The 17,342-nt window shown below is 48.9% G+C and overlaps 5 protein-coding genes across 5 annotated transcripts; 2 read left to right on the top strand and 3 right to left on the bottom strand.

The window, feature by feature from the left end:
* Positions 1-1,109: 1,109 nt before the first annotated feature.
* On the bottom strand, positions 1,110-2,888 carry BGZ61DRAFT_496842 (pyridoxal phosphate-dependent transferase; the record flags this gene model as incomplete). The annotated part of the gene is made up of 3 exons (XM_046251066.1): positions 1,110-1,986; positions 2,055-2,791; positions 2,841-2,888. 3 exons carry the CDS (start codon positions 2,886-2,888, stop codon positions 1,110-1,112), a joined length of 1,662 nt encoding a protein of 553 aa, XP_046100487.1.
* Positions 2,889-4,687: 1,799 nt separating this feature from the next.
* Positions 4,688-6,478, bottom strand: BGZ61DRAFT_481783 (fungal-specific transcription factor domain-containing protein; the record flags this gene model as incomplete). Its single annotated transcript, XM_046249335.1, has 4 exons — positions 4,688-5,159; positions 5,233-5,841; positions 5,895-6,283; positions 6,380-6,478. 4 exons carry the CDS (start codon positions 6,476-6,478, stop codon positions 4,688-4,690), a joined length of 1,569 nt encoding a protein of 522 aa, XP_046100486.1.
* Positions 6,479-7,665: 1,187 nt separating this feature from the next.
* Positions 7,666-9,461, bottom strand: BGZ61DRAFT_481782 (uncharacterized protein; the record flags this gene model as incomplete). Its single annotated transcript, XM_046249334.1, has 8 exons — positions 7,666-8,178; positions 8,229-8,300; positions 8,363-8,622; positions 8,679-8,808; positions 8,842-8,929; positions 8,992-9,043; positions 9,154-9,305; positions 9,358-9,461. The coding sequence occupies 8 exons, from the start codon at positions 9,459-9,461 to the stop codon at positions 7,666-7,668; spliced, it is 1,371 nt and encodes a 456-aa protein (XP_046100485.1).
* Positions 9,462-9,656: 195 nt separating this feature from the next.
* Positions 9,657-11,788, top strand: BGZ61DRAFT_481781 (ASST-domain-containing protein; the record flags this gene model as incomplete). Its single annotated transcript, XM_046249333.1, has 4 exons — positions 9,657-9,839; positions 10,036-10,603; positions 10,666-10,731; positions 10,827-11,788. The coding sequence occupies 4 exons, from the start codon at positions 9,657-9,659 to the stop codon at positions 11,786-11,788; spliced, it is 1,779 nt and encodes a 592-aa protein (XP_046100484.1).
* Positions 11,789-12,743: 955 nt separating this feature from the next.
* BGZ61DRAFT_496841 (vitamin H transporter) lies at positions 12,744-14,680 on the top strand (the record flags this gene model as incomplete). The annotated part of the gene is made up of 8 exons (XM_046251065.1): positions 12,744-12,874; positions 12,952-13,150; positions 13,208-13,346; positions 13,418-13,588; positions 13,650-14,049; positions 14,105-14,254; positions 14,351-14,416; positions 14,497-14,680. 8 exons carry the CDS (start codon positions 12,744-12,746, stop codon positions 14,678-14,680), a joined length of 1,440 nt encoding a protein of 479 aa, XP_046100483.1.
* Positions 14,681-17,342: the final 2,662 nt, after the last annotated feature.

Here is a 17,342-nt window from a genome sequence, read left to right as displayed (position 1 = left end):
CAATTCTCAACTTCCAATTTTCAATGATGAAAATGCCGTGACTGCAAGACCCCCCTATACACAATGGACCACCGGTCCCTGGTTTGTCGGCCATCCCCCCTCCAGCCTTAATTGGGATATTAAATCTTTGATACAGATTTCACAACAGCTTGGAGTTTTTGGATATGACACAACAAGCCTGCACCTATTGCTCTCTGAATTTGAAATATACATTGCTGAAATGAGGGTGTTGGGCTATCACCTACGGCGTGGTCGATAGCCACCACTTCCCTATTAGGTGAATCCTGATACCGACATGGCGTTAATACAAGTAGTTGCATACATTGGGGTCCTTCCCAATCCCTCAAGTTTCAGAGGGAGAACGTTGTGGTGGAACTGACGAGGGCTTGTGCCTAGTTCAAGTCTTGATCATCAAGCGGTCAACAATGTAGTTGTAATCGCTATATAGACGCCCAGTGTATCAACTCTCATTTTTCGAGAAGATCCATCTAGTTATCATCAGTTAGTAGTCTCTTAGTTATAGGAGAGAGTCGTCAATGACCTCAAGTCACGACGACCGGACTTTTACTGGGTCTATATTTGTCCACCAGCTGCAGAGTGGACAGTAATCAAGATTCGTATTTAGCCGAATATTATTTAACAATTGTAAGATGTTGCTGAGCTTTATCAATGTTGCCTTCATTTCCTACCCTTAAGTCGAATGAAGAAGAGAACCACCGGAGGCCAGAGTATAATGCCCCTAGTTTCATGGCCATGAATAACCGGATGAATTGGATGAGGAGAAAGTAACTCCTTTCACTTTGTAGAGGGAGTCTACTGACGGCTCAAATGGTATTGGATTCCTCCAAAAGGACACTATACTGCAAAGGTGGGAACACGAAGCTCAATGGCGAGTCTCGTCACATGGAGATAATGGCATCATCATAGCTTCTCGGGACCGAGTATTTCTTCATTCTCATTTTAATAATATAAAAGTTTGACATCGTCGCCTATTTTTAATTGATTCACCAGAAAACTTGAGCCCAGAACCGAGGCTATGAGTTTGATCAATGAGCTTAAACCCACAAAAGTTGATTTCAATCGAAAAGTCTTGAGGACCGACTCTGCATCTATTGATGTTTCTCTGCCGCTGCCTGAAGAGCCCGGTGCACGAGATCGTCCAGCTCCGCCTCATCCTCAATTCCCACACTGATGCGAACCAAATGCTCAACTACCCCGTATTGTGCTGCCCACTCAAGCTCCGAGAAGTGGGCAAATAGGGTGTAGGCGCAACATAAGGTGAAGTTTGTTCCCAGACTCGGCCCCTTTGCGACGTTCAAGGCATCGTGGAATGCAATTGCCGCCTCGGGCTGCTCGAATCTGATTGAGAGCAAGTAGCCGTATCCCTTGCCAGGTCTTCTGTACCGGTCGTAAATGTCCTGAGTTGGGTTTCCCTTGGGATAGAATACTTGCGAAACAGCAGGGTGTCGTCGGAGCATTTGAGCTACACGCTCTGCATTTCGGCTGGCGACAACGACCCGTTGCTCAAAGTCGGTGCTGTTCTTCTCCATAACCAACACATCCTCGGGGAAATATGTATCGACGTGTTGCTCAGCAAAGATGTGCCGTAATCGCTCGAATCTCTCCGATTGTGGGTTGAGCACCGCGCTTCCTCCCATGACGTTACAGCTCCCGCTGAACAGCTTTGTTAAGCTGGTGCACACCATGTCGCAAAATGAGAGAAGGTTGACGTTGACCGAGGTCGCAACAGTGTCATCCACAATAAACACGAAGTCGTGCTTCTTGGATAGCTTGTACAGCCGCTCAAGATCAACAGAGCCAAGGAGAGGGTTTCCGGGGAATTCTGTGTAGAGTGCATCAATTTGCCGGCCGCCGTCCAGATCGGCCTCGAGTTGATCTAGATCAGAAGGAGTGGCGTGGCCATAGAGCTTGCAATCGAAGCCGTACACTTTGCTGAGCGCTTTGAACGTGTCGACGTACAGAAATCTGGTCACAAGATGGTGAGCATCTCTAATACTGACTCGCATATTGCTGCTGCCTCATGGAAGACTTACCCAAAGATTGCGACCCGACAGGCCTTAGCCTCACCCCCGCGCATTTTGCTCAAGGCCGTCGCAGAGTGACTGATCGAAGACATGCCAGATGGATACAGATAGACAGCATCTGCGCCTACTTTGTTCACCTCTGTAGATATCAATCCACCGATTCTCTTCCGGAGGACATCGCTTGCATCCTCGGCTTCCCTTAGAGGGAGTTTTGGGGTCAGTCCGTTCGAATTTGCCGTACTTGCGTGTAAGAACGGGGCATTCCCTAACCAAAACTCAGCGCATCGACTGGAAATTCCGAATCCTGTGTGCTGCCAAAACGCCTTGGCTTCCACAGCCAGTTCTCCGGCGTAAACTACCGCGTAGATATCTTCATGAAGACGCGGGGAGCTCGTCGATTGTTTATTGTCGAGTATCTCCAGGGCCCCGGAGAATCTGACATGGAGGACAGTGATGGCGCCCTTTCTTTGGGCTTCCAAGTATCTCCGACAAGATTCAGCATGTCCTTTGCCAGCTGTAAGTAGAGCCAGCTGCCCCGGTGTAGATAGGAGCTTGGTTGACTCCTTGTCAGGCGCCTCGGATGCGGTCTTAGAGGCCGCCCACTGCACCAGACGCTCTGCCAGCTCGCGGACGATGAGAGGAACGAAGAATCTCGGGTAACCGGTTTTCATCAAAGACAATAATTCTGGATCTCGCTCGGCCCAATTCATTGTGTCTCGCCAAGTTGGAAGATACACGCTCACGGCCTTGATGGTAAGCATGGGCTGAAAGAGGAGCTCTGTAGTGCATGCTCACATGTTTGTCTCCGGGAGGGAGAGGACTCCCCAACTTCGCCAACAGCATTGGACTTGACAACAAAGGATTACAAGGTTAATGAAAGGGTTAGTCTATTGGTGGGGGGTTGCCCTGGAGCTCGTGTAAAATCGGATCACGAAGAGAGGTCCGGACAAGATGGCGAGACCTCCAAGCAGGTGTGAAGGATTGACGTGCGAAACACCCGAGGTACAGCTCTAATAATAAATAAATACATCACTCCCCAATGCCAAATTGCTCTCCATTGCTGCCCAGCCGATCCAACAATACCACGGCCCATCCCATGCCGCCCGCTATGACGTGTCAGATGTTTTCGCGCTCAGTGTAAGACACACAGCCAGCCACCAAAATCTGCTAGTCCATAGCGAATTGAGGGAACATGAGAATAAGAACTAGAGGCGCCTGGTCAGTTTTAGTGTCGCAGAGAGTTTGCCTTGGCTGGAACTTGTCCAAGCAGAAGCGGGCAAACCTACTAACTCCAGCCATCAGCAGCCCCATGACACCGGCTGAAGGCGGTGAGATTTACGAGCCAGCGGTCATCTTGTTGGGGTTTCAGTTCAAATACGGACATTTGAGTTTAGATGGCTTGGAAGAATTGAGAAGAACTGAAAAGACGAGGCAATTCCACTCATAGAAAGTACGTCGAGGACTCCCCGCCTTCAGTAACGATGTACACTAAATTGTTCCTGCATGGCCGGCAATGCGGAATGGAATCCTTCCGCTCTGCTTCCACCCAATTATCCAGTTAGCCCACCCGCTTCAATCTGCTCCAATCTGCTTCAATCCACGGCCTCAACGTGGGTGGCCTGGGCCGGGTCCAAAGAATTGCCCCGGAACTCAGTCCCCTGTTAGGTCACTCCAGACGCGCAACATTGAACGTGCGATCGCTGCACCAGAGCGGGTGATCGTCCGTACATCATTTGCCTGTTGATGTAGTTTTACTAAAAGAGAGTCGCAAGAGAAATGTGCCTTGTAGGAACGGTCATTGTTAATATACAAACCTTGGCGGCCAATTTTGAACCCTTCAAACTCGAAATATGGGGTAGATGATGGGAAGAGGGAATGCTCATGTGTATGCGAAATGGGGATGTAACTAAAAGGGACCGGAACTCATGGAATGCCCGTAATGATCTAACGACTTAACGACGAAAATATGTCTACTCTTTCGAAAAGCTAAGACTGGTAGAGAGACCCCATATGTCCCTGGGTGATATAGTGAGAGCAACAGAGAGCACCGTAAATGTATCGGGGAGCGTAACCAGTTGCGTATTCTTACGACTAGGGCGTTTACTCGTCAATCCAACGTTTACTCTCACTTGCCTGCAAGAGTAGAGTTTTTAAGGTAGATTCCTGACCGATCTACCCTGGTTTTGCATGGTGTCGTGTATCCATCTAGTCTAGGTCGAGTCACGCCAAGCTTCCATGGGACGCCATCGATTGACGCAATCGTGTAAAGGATGGCATTTTATCGCTCGTGTTTCACTCGCCGCAACCCAGTAAACTATTTCACCAGCTGAAAAGAAGCAATTCAAGCGGTGTGGAAGCTTGCCGTCCCGTGTGGCAAAGAATGCAGTAGCTTGCAGTAGTCCGCTGTGCATGGTCATCCCGCGATATGCAGGCCGCTTGATTGAGCTAAGGGACCCTCAATGCATATTTCCGGAGATTTCTGTGAAAAATTTCTTGTTTCGATTCCAAGGATCATCTTCCCCCCGTGAACTGCATGTTATTTTCCTCCCGTGGTCCCTGAAAATGTACCTTGAGGGTGATTGCAATACACCAATCCCCAAGATAATACTTCTCACTTTATTAAGGGGCGCAAGGTCACAGACTCATACTTTGTCGAGGTTCATATCACCAGAAATTAGATCTAACCAGGGAAACTCTTGGGTCTCAGGGTGACGAGCTTCAAGATTATCCATGATCACATCATCCCAGGCTGACAAAAAGAATCCGGTGTTCTCATTGTCGAACGAAAGATCCTGGCTGGTAGTGGGTGCGTCCTCGGTGAGTGCTTGTCCTGGCTCACGCATGTCAGATCCATCATGCCGGAAGTCAAGAAGCCGATCGATGTATTCTTTATTCGAGTTTCGTCGCTGCTGGGCAATTTGATCATGACAGTTCTGTATAACGGCAGTCATGTCTTTGAGAATGCCGTAGTATTGCTTGGCGTACGGACTGATGGCTGATTCCTCACGTAGAAACTCCATGGCTAGGTCGAATTCATTCTTTATTGTAAAGCTTGTCCGCGGTGCGATGAACATGGAAAAGCCAAGCACCAATGCAGCTGCGAAGACCCATGCCCTATCGTTGAGAAGAACATTGAGATGTCAGCTTACTAAACGGCCGCTGCTTTGGAGTAGTTCTAGGTACTTACTTGATGAAGCATGTATTGGATAGCAGAGCGCCAGTTTGGCTGGTATCATAAACCGCCTCAATCATGTACACAGCTGAGTCGACACAGACTCTAGACAGCTGGTCAAGACCTGTGGATTGTAGTTCGTCATTTGCTGACGACTTTCCTACCACCGGACCACCGCTCTGATTCCTCAGCTCAGAATTGGAGTTGGACACTAAGAATGGCCGCGAGACTAGCATGACGGCATAGTAATAAAAACACGCCACATTCATGCTTGCGATGGCAATCTCGCGGTCCGACTGCTCGGACAAAGGTTGAATGGGGATGTCGACTGTGCGGCGCAGTTCTGCCGGCAATGAGAGCCTCCAGTCCGTGAGGCGCTTTAGAAAATGATGAGCATTGAGAGTGCCAGCTGCCTTCTCAAGATACATCTTATTTAGTGTCTCCCCGATGATCTTTGCTGCTCTGAATGCTGCCTCGAAAGCGACGGAACATGTGTCAAGGGGGACGTCCAGCCTGGCCACAACCTCTTGATCGCTGGGTTCTGTAATGGCAACCGCCGGCGGTCTCCCAAGGATGGAGCAGACCATAAGATCCAGAACATAAATGCTCTTCCACAACGATAGCCTATAAGTTGTTTCAGTAAGTGATGACAGGGTGGTGGTTTAGAGGCTTAATACCGTCTCGAGGCTTCTCTATCTTCAGTGTCATAAGAGGACTGGTGGTGAAGCCCAAGCGAATGGGCCGCTCTAGCTGCCACACCAATGTACATATATGCTGCGTTTCTCCGGTAAGCAGCAAGCATGTAGAAGGACATCAAGAGCGACACAGTCGTGGAATTGATGCTGGGGACTAAGAGCAGATCTGGTATTGCTCTGTATGCAGCATGGAAGTACGCAGCGGCGTAGCGACTGTCTAGTTCATTGCGTGCTCCACATTGGGCGCCAATAGCAATAATAAGATAGATAGCGGGTGCGCGCTGGCGTAGCTCTGGGGAGCCTGGATTTGCTAGATATTGCACACTTTGAAGAACCTCAGCCTTGGTAAAAAGGTTGAGGATACCACTCGTCTAGGCCGTTGTCAGAGAGGCGGAAATGACGGGCAAGGCTTCATCGCAGATGTGGTAACCAAGGAACAGTATTGAGACAGGTTAGAATATATATACAGCACCAAAGTAATTATGAACATATTCGGTCAATTGTTGCATGTTTGTCAAATCCGTATGATTTTGGTTGGCACGCGGTGTCGACTCAGCTCCATACATAGTCTCGCTTCTGCCGTCTTGTTCACTTTGAGACGCGCCGGCGTGACGGGCGAAGGTGTTGCGCAGAAGCTGTAAAAACGAAAGAGAGGCTGATGGACCGATATACACTTGATTTCAATGTTAACAAGCAGTTCTCGTTTCGAGGACACCCAAACTAACACATTTCGCCTTGCTCCGATCTCAACATTCGGCTTGATGCAGGAGCATAGGCCACTTCCAATTGATCCAAGGCTGTACCGTCGTCGTCGTTGGCTCCCGAGCCAGGAAATAGAAGAGAGGAAGTGCTATTAAAGGGCGATTGCAAGGCATTGGCGTCGTCGTGGGGAGTATCTGACAGTGGCCTTCCCGGTGTGGACTCATGGCCATCATTTGAGCCCTTGAACCAGCATTGGCCAGGGCGGTTAAACGTGATGCATCTTCCACAAGGCTTCCGGGCATCACAGCGTCGCTTTGACGACTTACAGGGCTCACAGGCCTGGACAACCCGACGGCGGGCCTCAGGACGCACCTTCGGTCGGCCTATTGCCCTAGTGCAGATGACGAAGCCGTCGTGGAGGATCACTACTTGTTAATCAGAACAAGAATGTCTGTCTATTAGGAGGAATTCGGAGGCTTATCAGTGCTGGGACGCAAGTGGAGTCCCTAAATGCGGGGGTGATACGGCCTCTAGCGCATCGGCTACGGGCTATGGCACCCGACAAGTCGGATAGATCCAGTCCCTCGGAACACATCGTGTTCACAATGAAGCGCCGAGCAAATATCATAGAACGTAGTTCATCTCTCCAGACTTTAATCATACGATACACTATGCCACATATTGTTCTTTCTTTAATTCTTATGAAATCTACAACCTTTCTGTCTACTTTCCCACGAACAGTCTACCCTGGATCTAGACTCTAGTAAAGCTGCGGATGAAGGCCACTGCTGACATTTACTGAACGCCCCCATCATTTTCTTAGTCGTCTTCTTTTATCTCTTCTCCATCGTCTCCTTGAGCGGGCGAAACTCGCTGCTGGGGAGACTTGACCAGCAATGTGACAAAAGCAGCCACCAAGGCAAGTCCCCCGTTTACAAAAAAACACCAGGTTAGATCGTTCTGCAGCCGCGAGGGCCGAGAAAATGAAGCCGAAAATGGTCACTAAGAAACAAATGTTAATGAGACATTTGACAAACATCTGCGGAACATCTTACTTGTGTAGTACAGTGGCCAGCATCTCGACCATGGCGATTCCTGCCAATGCATCTGTTCGTTCTTCATGTTCACAAAGTGAAACCACAACACCTTTCGCGGCCGGGGCAGACCCTGAAGCCAAGGGCAGCAATGCAGCCGCTATATAGGTGAAACGGTCAGTGTTTGGCGCCGATTGGATACCAGTTAGGGGAAGGAACATGCCTATGTATAAGTGCCATCCTTTCTGGCAGTATGCTGAACCGGCTGTCAAGAATGCATCGGCGAAGAAACTCGCCGTCAGGAACCAGAGATCGAACTGAGTCTTTGCAGGCTTTTTCAGTGGAGAGTTTGCAGACTCTAGCAATGGTGTTGATTCATCTTCTTCGTTAGGTTTGACTATCGCACCATCACTTCGCTGTGCTCTTGGTTTTGGCGAAAACCAGCGTCGGCCAGCGTCAATAATGACGGGGAAGCCCAGAGTGAGGAAGATGCTTCGCACACCGAATGTTAGGGCCATCAAATAACCATTCTGTCACATATTTAGCCTTATTACTGATTGCAATTCGTATGAATGCCTACTTCCTGTGATGTAAATCCGAACATATTGGTGGAATACATTTGTAGCAAGATGGGTATAAACCCTGTGGCTAGCTAGAATGACATTGAGTTAGCTCGGTTGACCATAAAACAATCATGACTCTAACAATACTTACCACGCCGCAAAAAACACCCAAGACAAGAAGTGGACGTTGGTAAGTCTGAGTATCGGAGTTGCCAACGTTTGTTTTAAGCAAAGACCGAAAAGGTTTGGTGATCTTGGCGAGGATGCTCCCCGATTCCGCGCTCGATTCGTTGGTAATGAGTGGAAGCTTTGGCAGGGCAACGATGACGTATAGAATAGAGCCCAGCATCACGGCACAGGCACTTATAAAAGCTGCACCTATGCCTGAATAGTCACTGACAATGCCTCCAGCTTCACGAAGATCAGCATACGGCTCGAGTGACATGATTAGAATACAAAGGACCTACCAAGATATGCCACGGCAGTTCCGAACATGATGGCCCCATGAAGGCGGCCAAATGCCATTGTCTGTTGCGACGAGGAAACCACGCGCGACATAAAAGTCGTCAAGACCAAACTTCGGATACCCGTCGGCTCCTGGAACCATCACACCAGCTGCAGGACACTTACACATAGCCGGTTGAGCCTCCCACCACACCCAAGAGCTGTGAGGCCTGGACAAGCATTATGCCTGTGCCACCGCCGACTCTGACTGCACCTAGGGTCAATATTCACCGCGTATGGGATACAAGGGGTAGTAGAGATGAGATAATTACGAACCTCCGAACAACTGGCAACCAAGACGGATGGTGGGGCCTACCAATTGTTGAACCTAGACTGATTTGAGGCCGAATGTTTTCATGCTCCAATTGGCAAAGAGCAGGTTTAAAACGCCTACATAGATCAGCCGTGAACGAAGGGCAAAGGTGTTTTCAGCCTTACCATTAATTGTGACTGTAGCACCCAGGACAGACACGGCTTTGGCAGTCGAGGCTTCGATCTCACTAATATTGTACATGTCCCCTTCCCCGGTGTATGGCGGGTGATGGTGATAGTATTCATCGCAAATGATTAACCGGAATGAATAGATGATACTGTTCAATGTTATGCTCACTGTTCTCCTCCTCAAACCGCGGGAAGACTCACGGGACGCGGGTAAAGTTGATGCCAACTGATACCAAGAATGCACAGAAGGAAATAACGTAGGTTAGAGACTGTTCTGAGAGTTTGGAGGTAGGATTAGAGGCCATGATTGTGTTGTCGAGTCAAACAGACACGATGAGGCAGGGGATACTTGGGAAGGACGGTGGATGGCGATGAACAATGTACTTGGAATCTAGTGCATTTTGTTGAGTAGACTGGAAATACCACACTACTGGAAACCCGATCAGTCGTATTAAGCGGAATATGCACGATTCAGCTCGTGAAACGAGCGCAATGGATCAATGCCCCATATTGATAACCTGAAGGGCGCATGCGGATCGTGGAGTGCCGCATCCGCACCGAGCGGGAGCCGCACCACAGGTCTTCGGAGTATGCACTGCAGCATGTGGACTCTGCACCCTCGTCTGATGGGAGTTCCGCTGGATTGTGGCGCTTTTCTTACCAATATTAGCCCTGGAATCGGGGTAATTTCCATGAGTTGCGGTATTGACTCGTCTGTCTGTTGCTGGCCAGCCAGTTTTAGATTTCCCTCGTGGGTAAAACTATCGGCTGTTGGCTGCTTCTTTATTTAAGCAAATTGCGTGCCGTGTTTTGTCTTTTGCTGTTCGTTCATCCTTCTACCCAATCAACAAATCTACTGAACTGTTGTTCGTGTTCAAGTCAAATGCACCATCTTCAATCACTTACCATTTGGGCTTCCTGGCTCTCGGAGCGGTTGCAGATGAGCAATACAAATCTAGACCCGACTTGTCACCACCGCGTCTGAACATTACAATTCCAGCGACAGAAGATGTTGGGGCTGGATACATTTTTGTGTGTCCCTACAGTGGCTTCACCAAGGGAAACGGCTTTGACGGCCCCGAACAACCGGCCGGCTACATCTTCCGCAATGATGGCGACCTGGTATGGTCTAGCATGGGCTTCCTCACGGGTTGGGTTGGCAATATGCAGGTATCGACCTGGAAAGGACAGCCCGTCATCTCTGCCTTTCAGGGCAGTTTGGACAGTTTCCATGGCCACGGTTTCGGGCACCCAACTATTCTGAACCAAAACTACGAGAACATTCGCGATCTCCACGGTGGGAACCACAAGATCATCTCGATCCACGAGTTCAATATTCTGGATTCTGGATCCGCCCTGGTTGAGGTCTACCAACCCACTCAAATCGACCTGTCTCCGTACGGTGGTGTTCAGGGCGCAACCTGGATTGTGGATGCCATCTTCCAAGGTGAGAGCGGGCTCCAGCGGGTCGAAGGTTTGGATAACAGTTCGTGCTGATCAAGTCAACAGAAATCGACCTGGAGACGGGAAAACTACTGTTCGAATGGAGCAGTCTACAACACGTCTCGCCTTCTCGTAGGTTCTGCTCTTTTCGCGTTTCTTGATATAGCTAACACTCTTGGGCAGACAGCGCTGTTTCGTTAGCCCTAGGCCACGCTGGTGATGGCCAGAACTCCACCTCAGCCTGGGATTACTTTACTTTCACATCAACAGCGTGGACAAAGACAGCCAAGGGAACTACCTCATCTCTGCACACCACGCTTCTGCCCTGTACAAGGTCAACGGCAAGACAGGCCAGATCATGTCGAAGCTTGGGGGTCAGGATTCCAGCTTCACCTACCCTGAGGATCTGACTTTCGGATTCCAGCATGATGCAAGGTTTGCGAAGAAGTCATCGAGCGGCGGAGACGTCGAGTTTGTCTCGCTATTTGACAATGCAGCGCGAGCAAACGGCCATCGTGGCGGCGGAGTTGAGATTGTCCATTCCAAGTCACGGGCCAAGGTCATTCGCCTTGATACATCCAACTGGACCGCCTCGATCGAACTGTCGCTTGCATCACCAGACAAGCTTCTGGCTCCCTCTCAGGGGAATGTGCAGACTTTGCCCAATGACAATATCTTTGTTAACTGGGGTCAGGGTGGAGCGGTGACCGAGTATCGGGCAAGCGATGGAGAGGCCATCTTCCACGCGTATCTCGATTCTGGCGAGATCGGCGAAGGTGTTCAAAGCTATCGCGGCTTCCGCTTTCCATGGAACGGATTCCCGAAAGAAACCCCCTCAATTGTTTCCCTAGTGGACGCCAGTGGCCTGACTACAATTTACGTTTCGTGGAACGGAGACACTGAGACGACCAAATGGCAATTCTATGCCGTGCCGGCATCGTGTGTATCCCCTCTCAAGTGGTTCTGTAAGCCTCGCCTCTTAGGAGAAGCTAAGCGCGCTGGCTTCGAAACCTCCTTCACTGTAAAGGACCAATCGTTTTCATCAAGATCGCAGCCCCTGCTCATCTACGCCGAGGCGTTTGATGCTCGCGGTCACCATCTTGTTTCCACTGAGCGTGTCTTGGAGCAAGAACCAGGCAAAGCGAAAGATGTGGTCGTGCCAAATCTCGTCGCACAAAGTGAGCTGTAATAGCACACAGTTATATGGAATTGTTGGAATCTGTGTAAATATATACACGAGTTGTACCAATTGTTAAATATCTGAGCATTTCTGGCTTTGCTGTGGATTCGTGCGTTGTCAAAGTGGTTATAGCATGTCTGCTTTTCAAGCCGGTCGCAGGCGATTTCTTGGTGTCTCTAAATGACCTCGACGCTATAAAACCATCTCAATAAGATAAATCACAATCTTTTTTATCGTTTAGGTATTTTGGGTACATAAAATGAGAAATTTGTACATTAAAAGGTATTTATCTACATCTTTCTTTCTATTACGAAGGAGTAGTGCGACGAGAAGTCGAGAACGTCAGCAAATTGGTTACCGTTTGTCTGGCCATACAAGTAGCGTTACATCATTTATAAAATGAAAGGAAAACGGCCTTGATAATTGCAATTTTAACAATCTGAACCATTGAGGTCGCCAAATCTAGACCTAAATTGTTGCGATCCGGATAATTTCGTGATATGACTTCGCGAATGACGATTAGACGGCAACGCTTGACAGCATCGCAGACAGGCCATTATGCCTTCGCACCAGTGTTAATTCTATACCCTGAACTAGTTTTGATATGATAGCTGCAACCACAATCGAACCCTCTTTAATCGCTTACAGAGGCCATTTTCTTAGCTCGGTCTCCCCAAAAGCGGTTATCTGGGTGGCGGATCATGGGTCCTGAGACTAGGTCTGATGGCGTGCGGAAACTGCACCAGATAAGCGATACGCTGCGGATGGTGTACTACACAACTCGGGGAGAAAAGGGTGCGATCCGCATAATCATCCCCGTTCAGCAATGTGTAGATGACGCCTTCGACGATGCAATTCAAGATATCTATGGGATCAACCCCCATCATTCGATTTTTGATCAACCACACATCGGAGATCCACCGATCATAAATATACAGTATAGCTCACCAACTGCTAATCCGCAATGGCTCTTCGAGACATCGAACACGACGTCAAAGACCCAATTGACTCTGTCAACCCCTCCGATGGCGACATGGCTGTCGAAGGTATCAGTGTGGACTGGTCCGTCGCGGAGGAGAACAAAGCCAGACGAAAGTTTGTTGAAGAACTCTCAGTTTCAGCGTCGAAACATTATTTGTGTGCTTGACACTAACCGAAGTTTTCCTCAATAGGATCGACTTCATTCTGATGCCACTACTCATATTAGGTTTCTTTGCACTCCAACTCGACCGGGCCAACATTGGCAGCGCCTTGACTTCCAGCATCACTGAGGATCTGGGAATCACCACCAATGAAATCAACGTGGGAAACCAGCTTTTATCCCTCGACATCTTCGTCCTCGAAATTCCGTCTAATGTCCTACTCATGCGCGTGCGTCTCCCCTCCCAAGTCTACACCTATCAATCTCCCTCTGACGAGTATATCCAGGTTGGACCTCGTGTTTGGCTGTCTTGCCAAATTATCGCCTGGGGTCTGGTGGCTACTTTCCAAGCCTTCATCCGCAACTATCCCGCGTACCTGGCTACCAGACTGCTTCTTGGCTGTATGGAAGCTGGATTTATCCCGGGTATGACATGAACTTTGACCACTTGAAGCACCGCGTACGGAGTTCGACATGTTTTTAACCAATCCACGCAGGCTGCCTGTACTTAATGGGCTCATGGTATAAAGGGAACGAGAGCCGTGTAAGGGTTACCACGTTTTATCTGGGCCAGAACTTCGCGACGGCCACATCTTCACTGCTTGGGGCTGGTCTTCTTAAACTTGATGGTCATCTCGGGTTAGAAGGCTGGCGATGGATATTTCTCGGTTCGATACCCTGCCCTCTTATTGGTGATTTGTTTGATGTCAACTGTACTAATGTGAATAGTGGATGGCTTCATCACCATTGTGATCGGCATTGTTTTCATCCTATTTATCCCACCCTCCGTGGGCGACGGGAAACCACTCATCTGTTTCGGTCGATGGAGTTACTTTACCGAGAAAGAATCGCTAATCCTGGTGAATCGCGTCATTCTGGACGACCCGTCTAAAATGAACGAGAGCAAAGCTCGCCTTGGTGGACAAGACATCCTCGAATTCATGAAGAAGCCAAAGAAGTGGCTTCACGTCCTCATCACAATGAGCTCAGTCTGCGCCGTCCACAGTCTCAGCACCTACGGCCCACGGATGCTCAAATCTTCAGGTTTCAGCACTACTAATGCCAATGCCATGTACTCAGTCTCGGCCTATGGCGCCATGTTTTTTAACTTTACCCTCGCCTACCTTGCGTATGTTCTCTTTTGATCGGCTAAATTTGCCAAGTGACTTGTTAACAGTATGCAGTGATCGGGTTGGACACACAGGACCTTTCACACTGTTTGCGGCAACTTGGAATGTCATTGTGTATTCATGCATGGTAAACTTGGATCAATACTCGAAATGGTCCAGATATGCGGCTTTGGTATTGGCTGGCGTCCCATATTATGCTGTTCAGTAAGTGTGAGCCGGGAAGGGTTTGGTGGAGGCTCTTGGTGCCCTCCCTCTGTATCAACAGAGTCCAGAAAAGAGCAAAGCTAACGAAGATACAAGTGCGTTGAATGTGGGTTGGATGGCAAGCACATACACCAGCGTCCAAGACAGAAGCATTTTCTCAGCGTGAGTCTTTCTTCCAAGCCTGATTCTGGCACTGCCGGAATGGCCTAATATCTGGGCACTTCTTGTAACACAACTTCTAGTTTCATCATCATGGCGTCCAACCTTGCCGGTATACCTGCAGGGCAAATTTTCCGTGCTGATGATGCCCCATTTTATCGACGTGGTGCCACAATACCCTGCGCTCTCGCTGGCCTTTGTTGGGTTTTAGTTGCCATTCTGGGCTTGTGGAATCGTCACGGTCAGAAGAAGGCTAGAAATGCGTAGAGGTAGGAAATACCTATGGTTCATTGCAACGATGGTATTGCCCGAGGTACAGCATAGCGACGTTGGATGTGGATGGATTTCCAGTGAGCCATTGGCAATCAATAACCATTTCTAACAACCACAAAACACAATCATCGATCTAGCCCCATATGTCGTGCATTTATAGTCAGCCACGGTTACTGGTGCCTTGAGCCTTGTAGTGGAATTCATAAACAATCACCTGAGTGGCGGTTTCCTGGCTGCCTGTTGTCTGAGCCCTTTGTTAGCAAAAAGAGATCTACAAATCGTTCCAGTGTGGCTACGACATCTTGGAGGGAAGTAAGAAACTCAAGTCTCACAAGATTCTTTGCCATTACCACAATATCCATACTTATTGCTCACAGCCCGAACTGGGTTCTTCCGCAGATCCTGTTTCCAGGGAATGACGGACCACAAGGGTAGTCACGATACGGTCCGTTATTGCCTGGGTCGCATTGTCCGTTGTCTTGAGTGTCATGGCGCCCCGAGAGGCTTGACTAAAAGCGATCACTTGCCTTCTCCATGAAAAAGTAGTCACAATGCTCATTCAGGTTTATCATGGGGCTTCATAGACTATTTGTCGGGGGGACAAGAGCTTAAATAGGGTACAACGAGGGAGATAATTGATCACACGATCCTGCTAGTGCAGCCAAGGAGCAAAGATTTCTCTCGGGCATTCTCTGTGTTGCTTGGATCAAGGGCATGTAGCCCAGCACAGGAGATACTGGGACTCATGACGTAGCTGCAAATCATGAGCGGGATGACAACATCATTGAAATAAGCTACCCAATTATGAACCAAACGATACTATGTATGTAAATAACACATTATGGGTGACAAGAGATATAATATATATCGATGACCCTCCAATACCTTTGACAATGGCATGCAAATGTTCGACTATCTACAACAGAATGAGTCTCGCAAGAAATGGAGGATAGGAGTCACGTAGAACAAAAACCGCATATCGTCATCCATCACTACCTCGCCTGTCCTGCCATTTGTTATACGACCCTCAACTGAGCGGGTAATTTTTAGCGACTCAACAAAATGTTCTGACATCAAACTTCACAATCAATCTCAACCCCACTCTAGCCATTGTCACCACCAGCGTCTGGCATCCCACACAACCCTACTACCCAGCACGGAATTAGACAAAAAGAAAAAGAAGAGGCAAAAGAAAAACATACAACAGCGAGGATTCCCCGGTCGTCACCGACCCGAGTACTAATTCGCCGCTTCTCAGCTTGACTAAGGGAGAGCGGACGGGATCCCGTATTTTCTAAGAGCTATGGTCGTATGTACCTGGTTCTGCAACAATGCAGTAGATGTGGAATGCATCTCGAGTAGGATGAGAAGAGAGAGTTTCTGGAGATTGAGACTGTCGGAGTGTTGATGCAATAGCTTAGCCTGCCCCTTATTGTTATCTAGGGTAAAAAGTTTTATGGAAAGCTAGTGCGCACAAATCAGTTAGTCCTGTGGTTATGTTTCCCAGATCTGAATTCCACGGCTCATGGTTTCACTTCCCAGACAAAGTCATCCTCCCAAAATCAGTAATATTTGACAAAGCATTTCCCCAATAGTTCCATAGGTTGAGACTTGGGTGTGCACTTCAAATGCTCGCTGAACCGTCATCAGGTACCCATACGTCTATAATATTTTCCCAATTGGAGGTACAGAGAAACCAGGACATAATTGTCCAGTATACCTCGCGTTTTACCACTTTGCCTTCCTCAAGGCTCACAATGGGGGACTTACGGACCGAAAGAAGACCATTATCCACGTCGACATAGCCTTGCACCGCTCGCAGCTTTCTTCGACAACTGGAAATGAGCGTTACCTTGGAGATTGAGGAGTTAATTCGTGGCGATACATAAATGCAGGGGTCTGGCTTACAGGCGCAACCCGAAGATGATGATGGCGGAAGTGTTGAGAGGCACGTAGTAAGGCAATGAATGCACCACACCTCACTGAAACAAAGGGAGTCATCCTTACGGAATTGGCTATCGGCGAGGAAGCAAGTCAAATGCGGCCGGGTGGGTTGGGGTGTTAGGTATTAAATTGAAGGTTGAAGTAGGCTTTGGGGCGACAGCAGGAATCGACTTATTCTTGCTCTGACTCGAAGGTCAGGCCTTTCCTGGTATCACGGTGTGCATTCACTGTTCACCCAGGGCACTGGCAATCCATCTGCCACACTCTCCCCATTTTCGTTGCGTCTCTTAACAACTTGGTCTTACGCAACAGCACGTGGCTTCACAAGTATAGAGGGGACACAAAAACTGGACGAGATCGGGTATAATGCAAAAATTGGATGCTTAGTGTATGTGCGGCAATATTTTATCTACAGTCAATTCCCCGGCGATCACATTGGGGTCCGTTTTGGTTCCTTCACGACAGCTCGTACATGACATGGACTCATTCTATTCAGTACCACCCGCTTCGGTAAACTCAAGAGTAATCATCATCATCTCCCAGGTCTATTGCAATCGCTAAAGACAACCAATCCTCCGTCCCGGAGGCGGAGAGGGGCCTTGCCCAGGGAGCGCCTCGTTCCAGCTGCGGTGTCCGAACCGCGACGCGACCCTTGGCTATCGTCTCTCCGGGCCCAGCATGCACTCTTCCGGGAAGAGTGACGGTACGTTTG

The sequence above is a fragment of the Ilyonectria robusta genome, assembly GCF_021365365.1.
Source record: "Ilyonectria robusta strain PMI_751 chromosome Unknown BGZ61scaffold_19, whole genome shotgun sequence".
Classification (NCBI taxonomy): Eukaryota; Fungi; Ascomycota; class Sordariomycetes; order Hypocreales; family Nectriaceae; genus Ilyonectria; species Ilyonectria robusta.
This window is presented reverse-complemented; position numbering and strand designations above follow the sequence as displayed.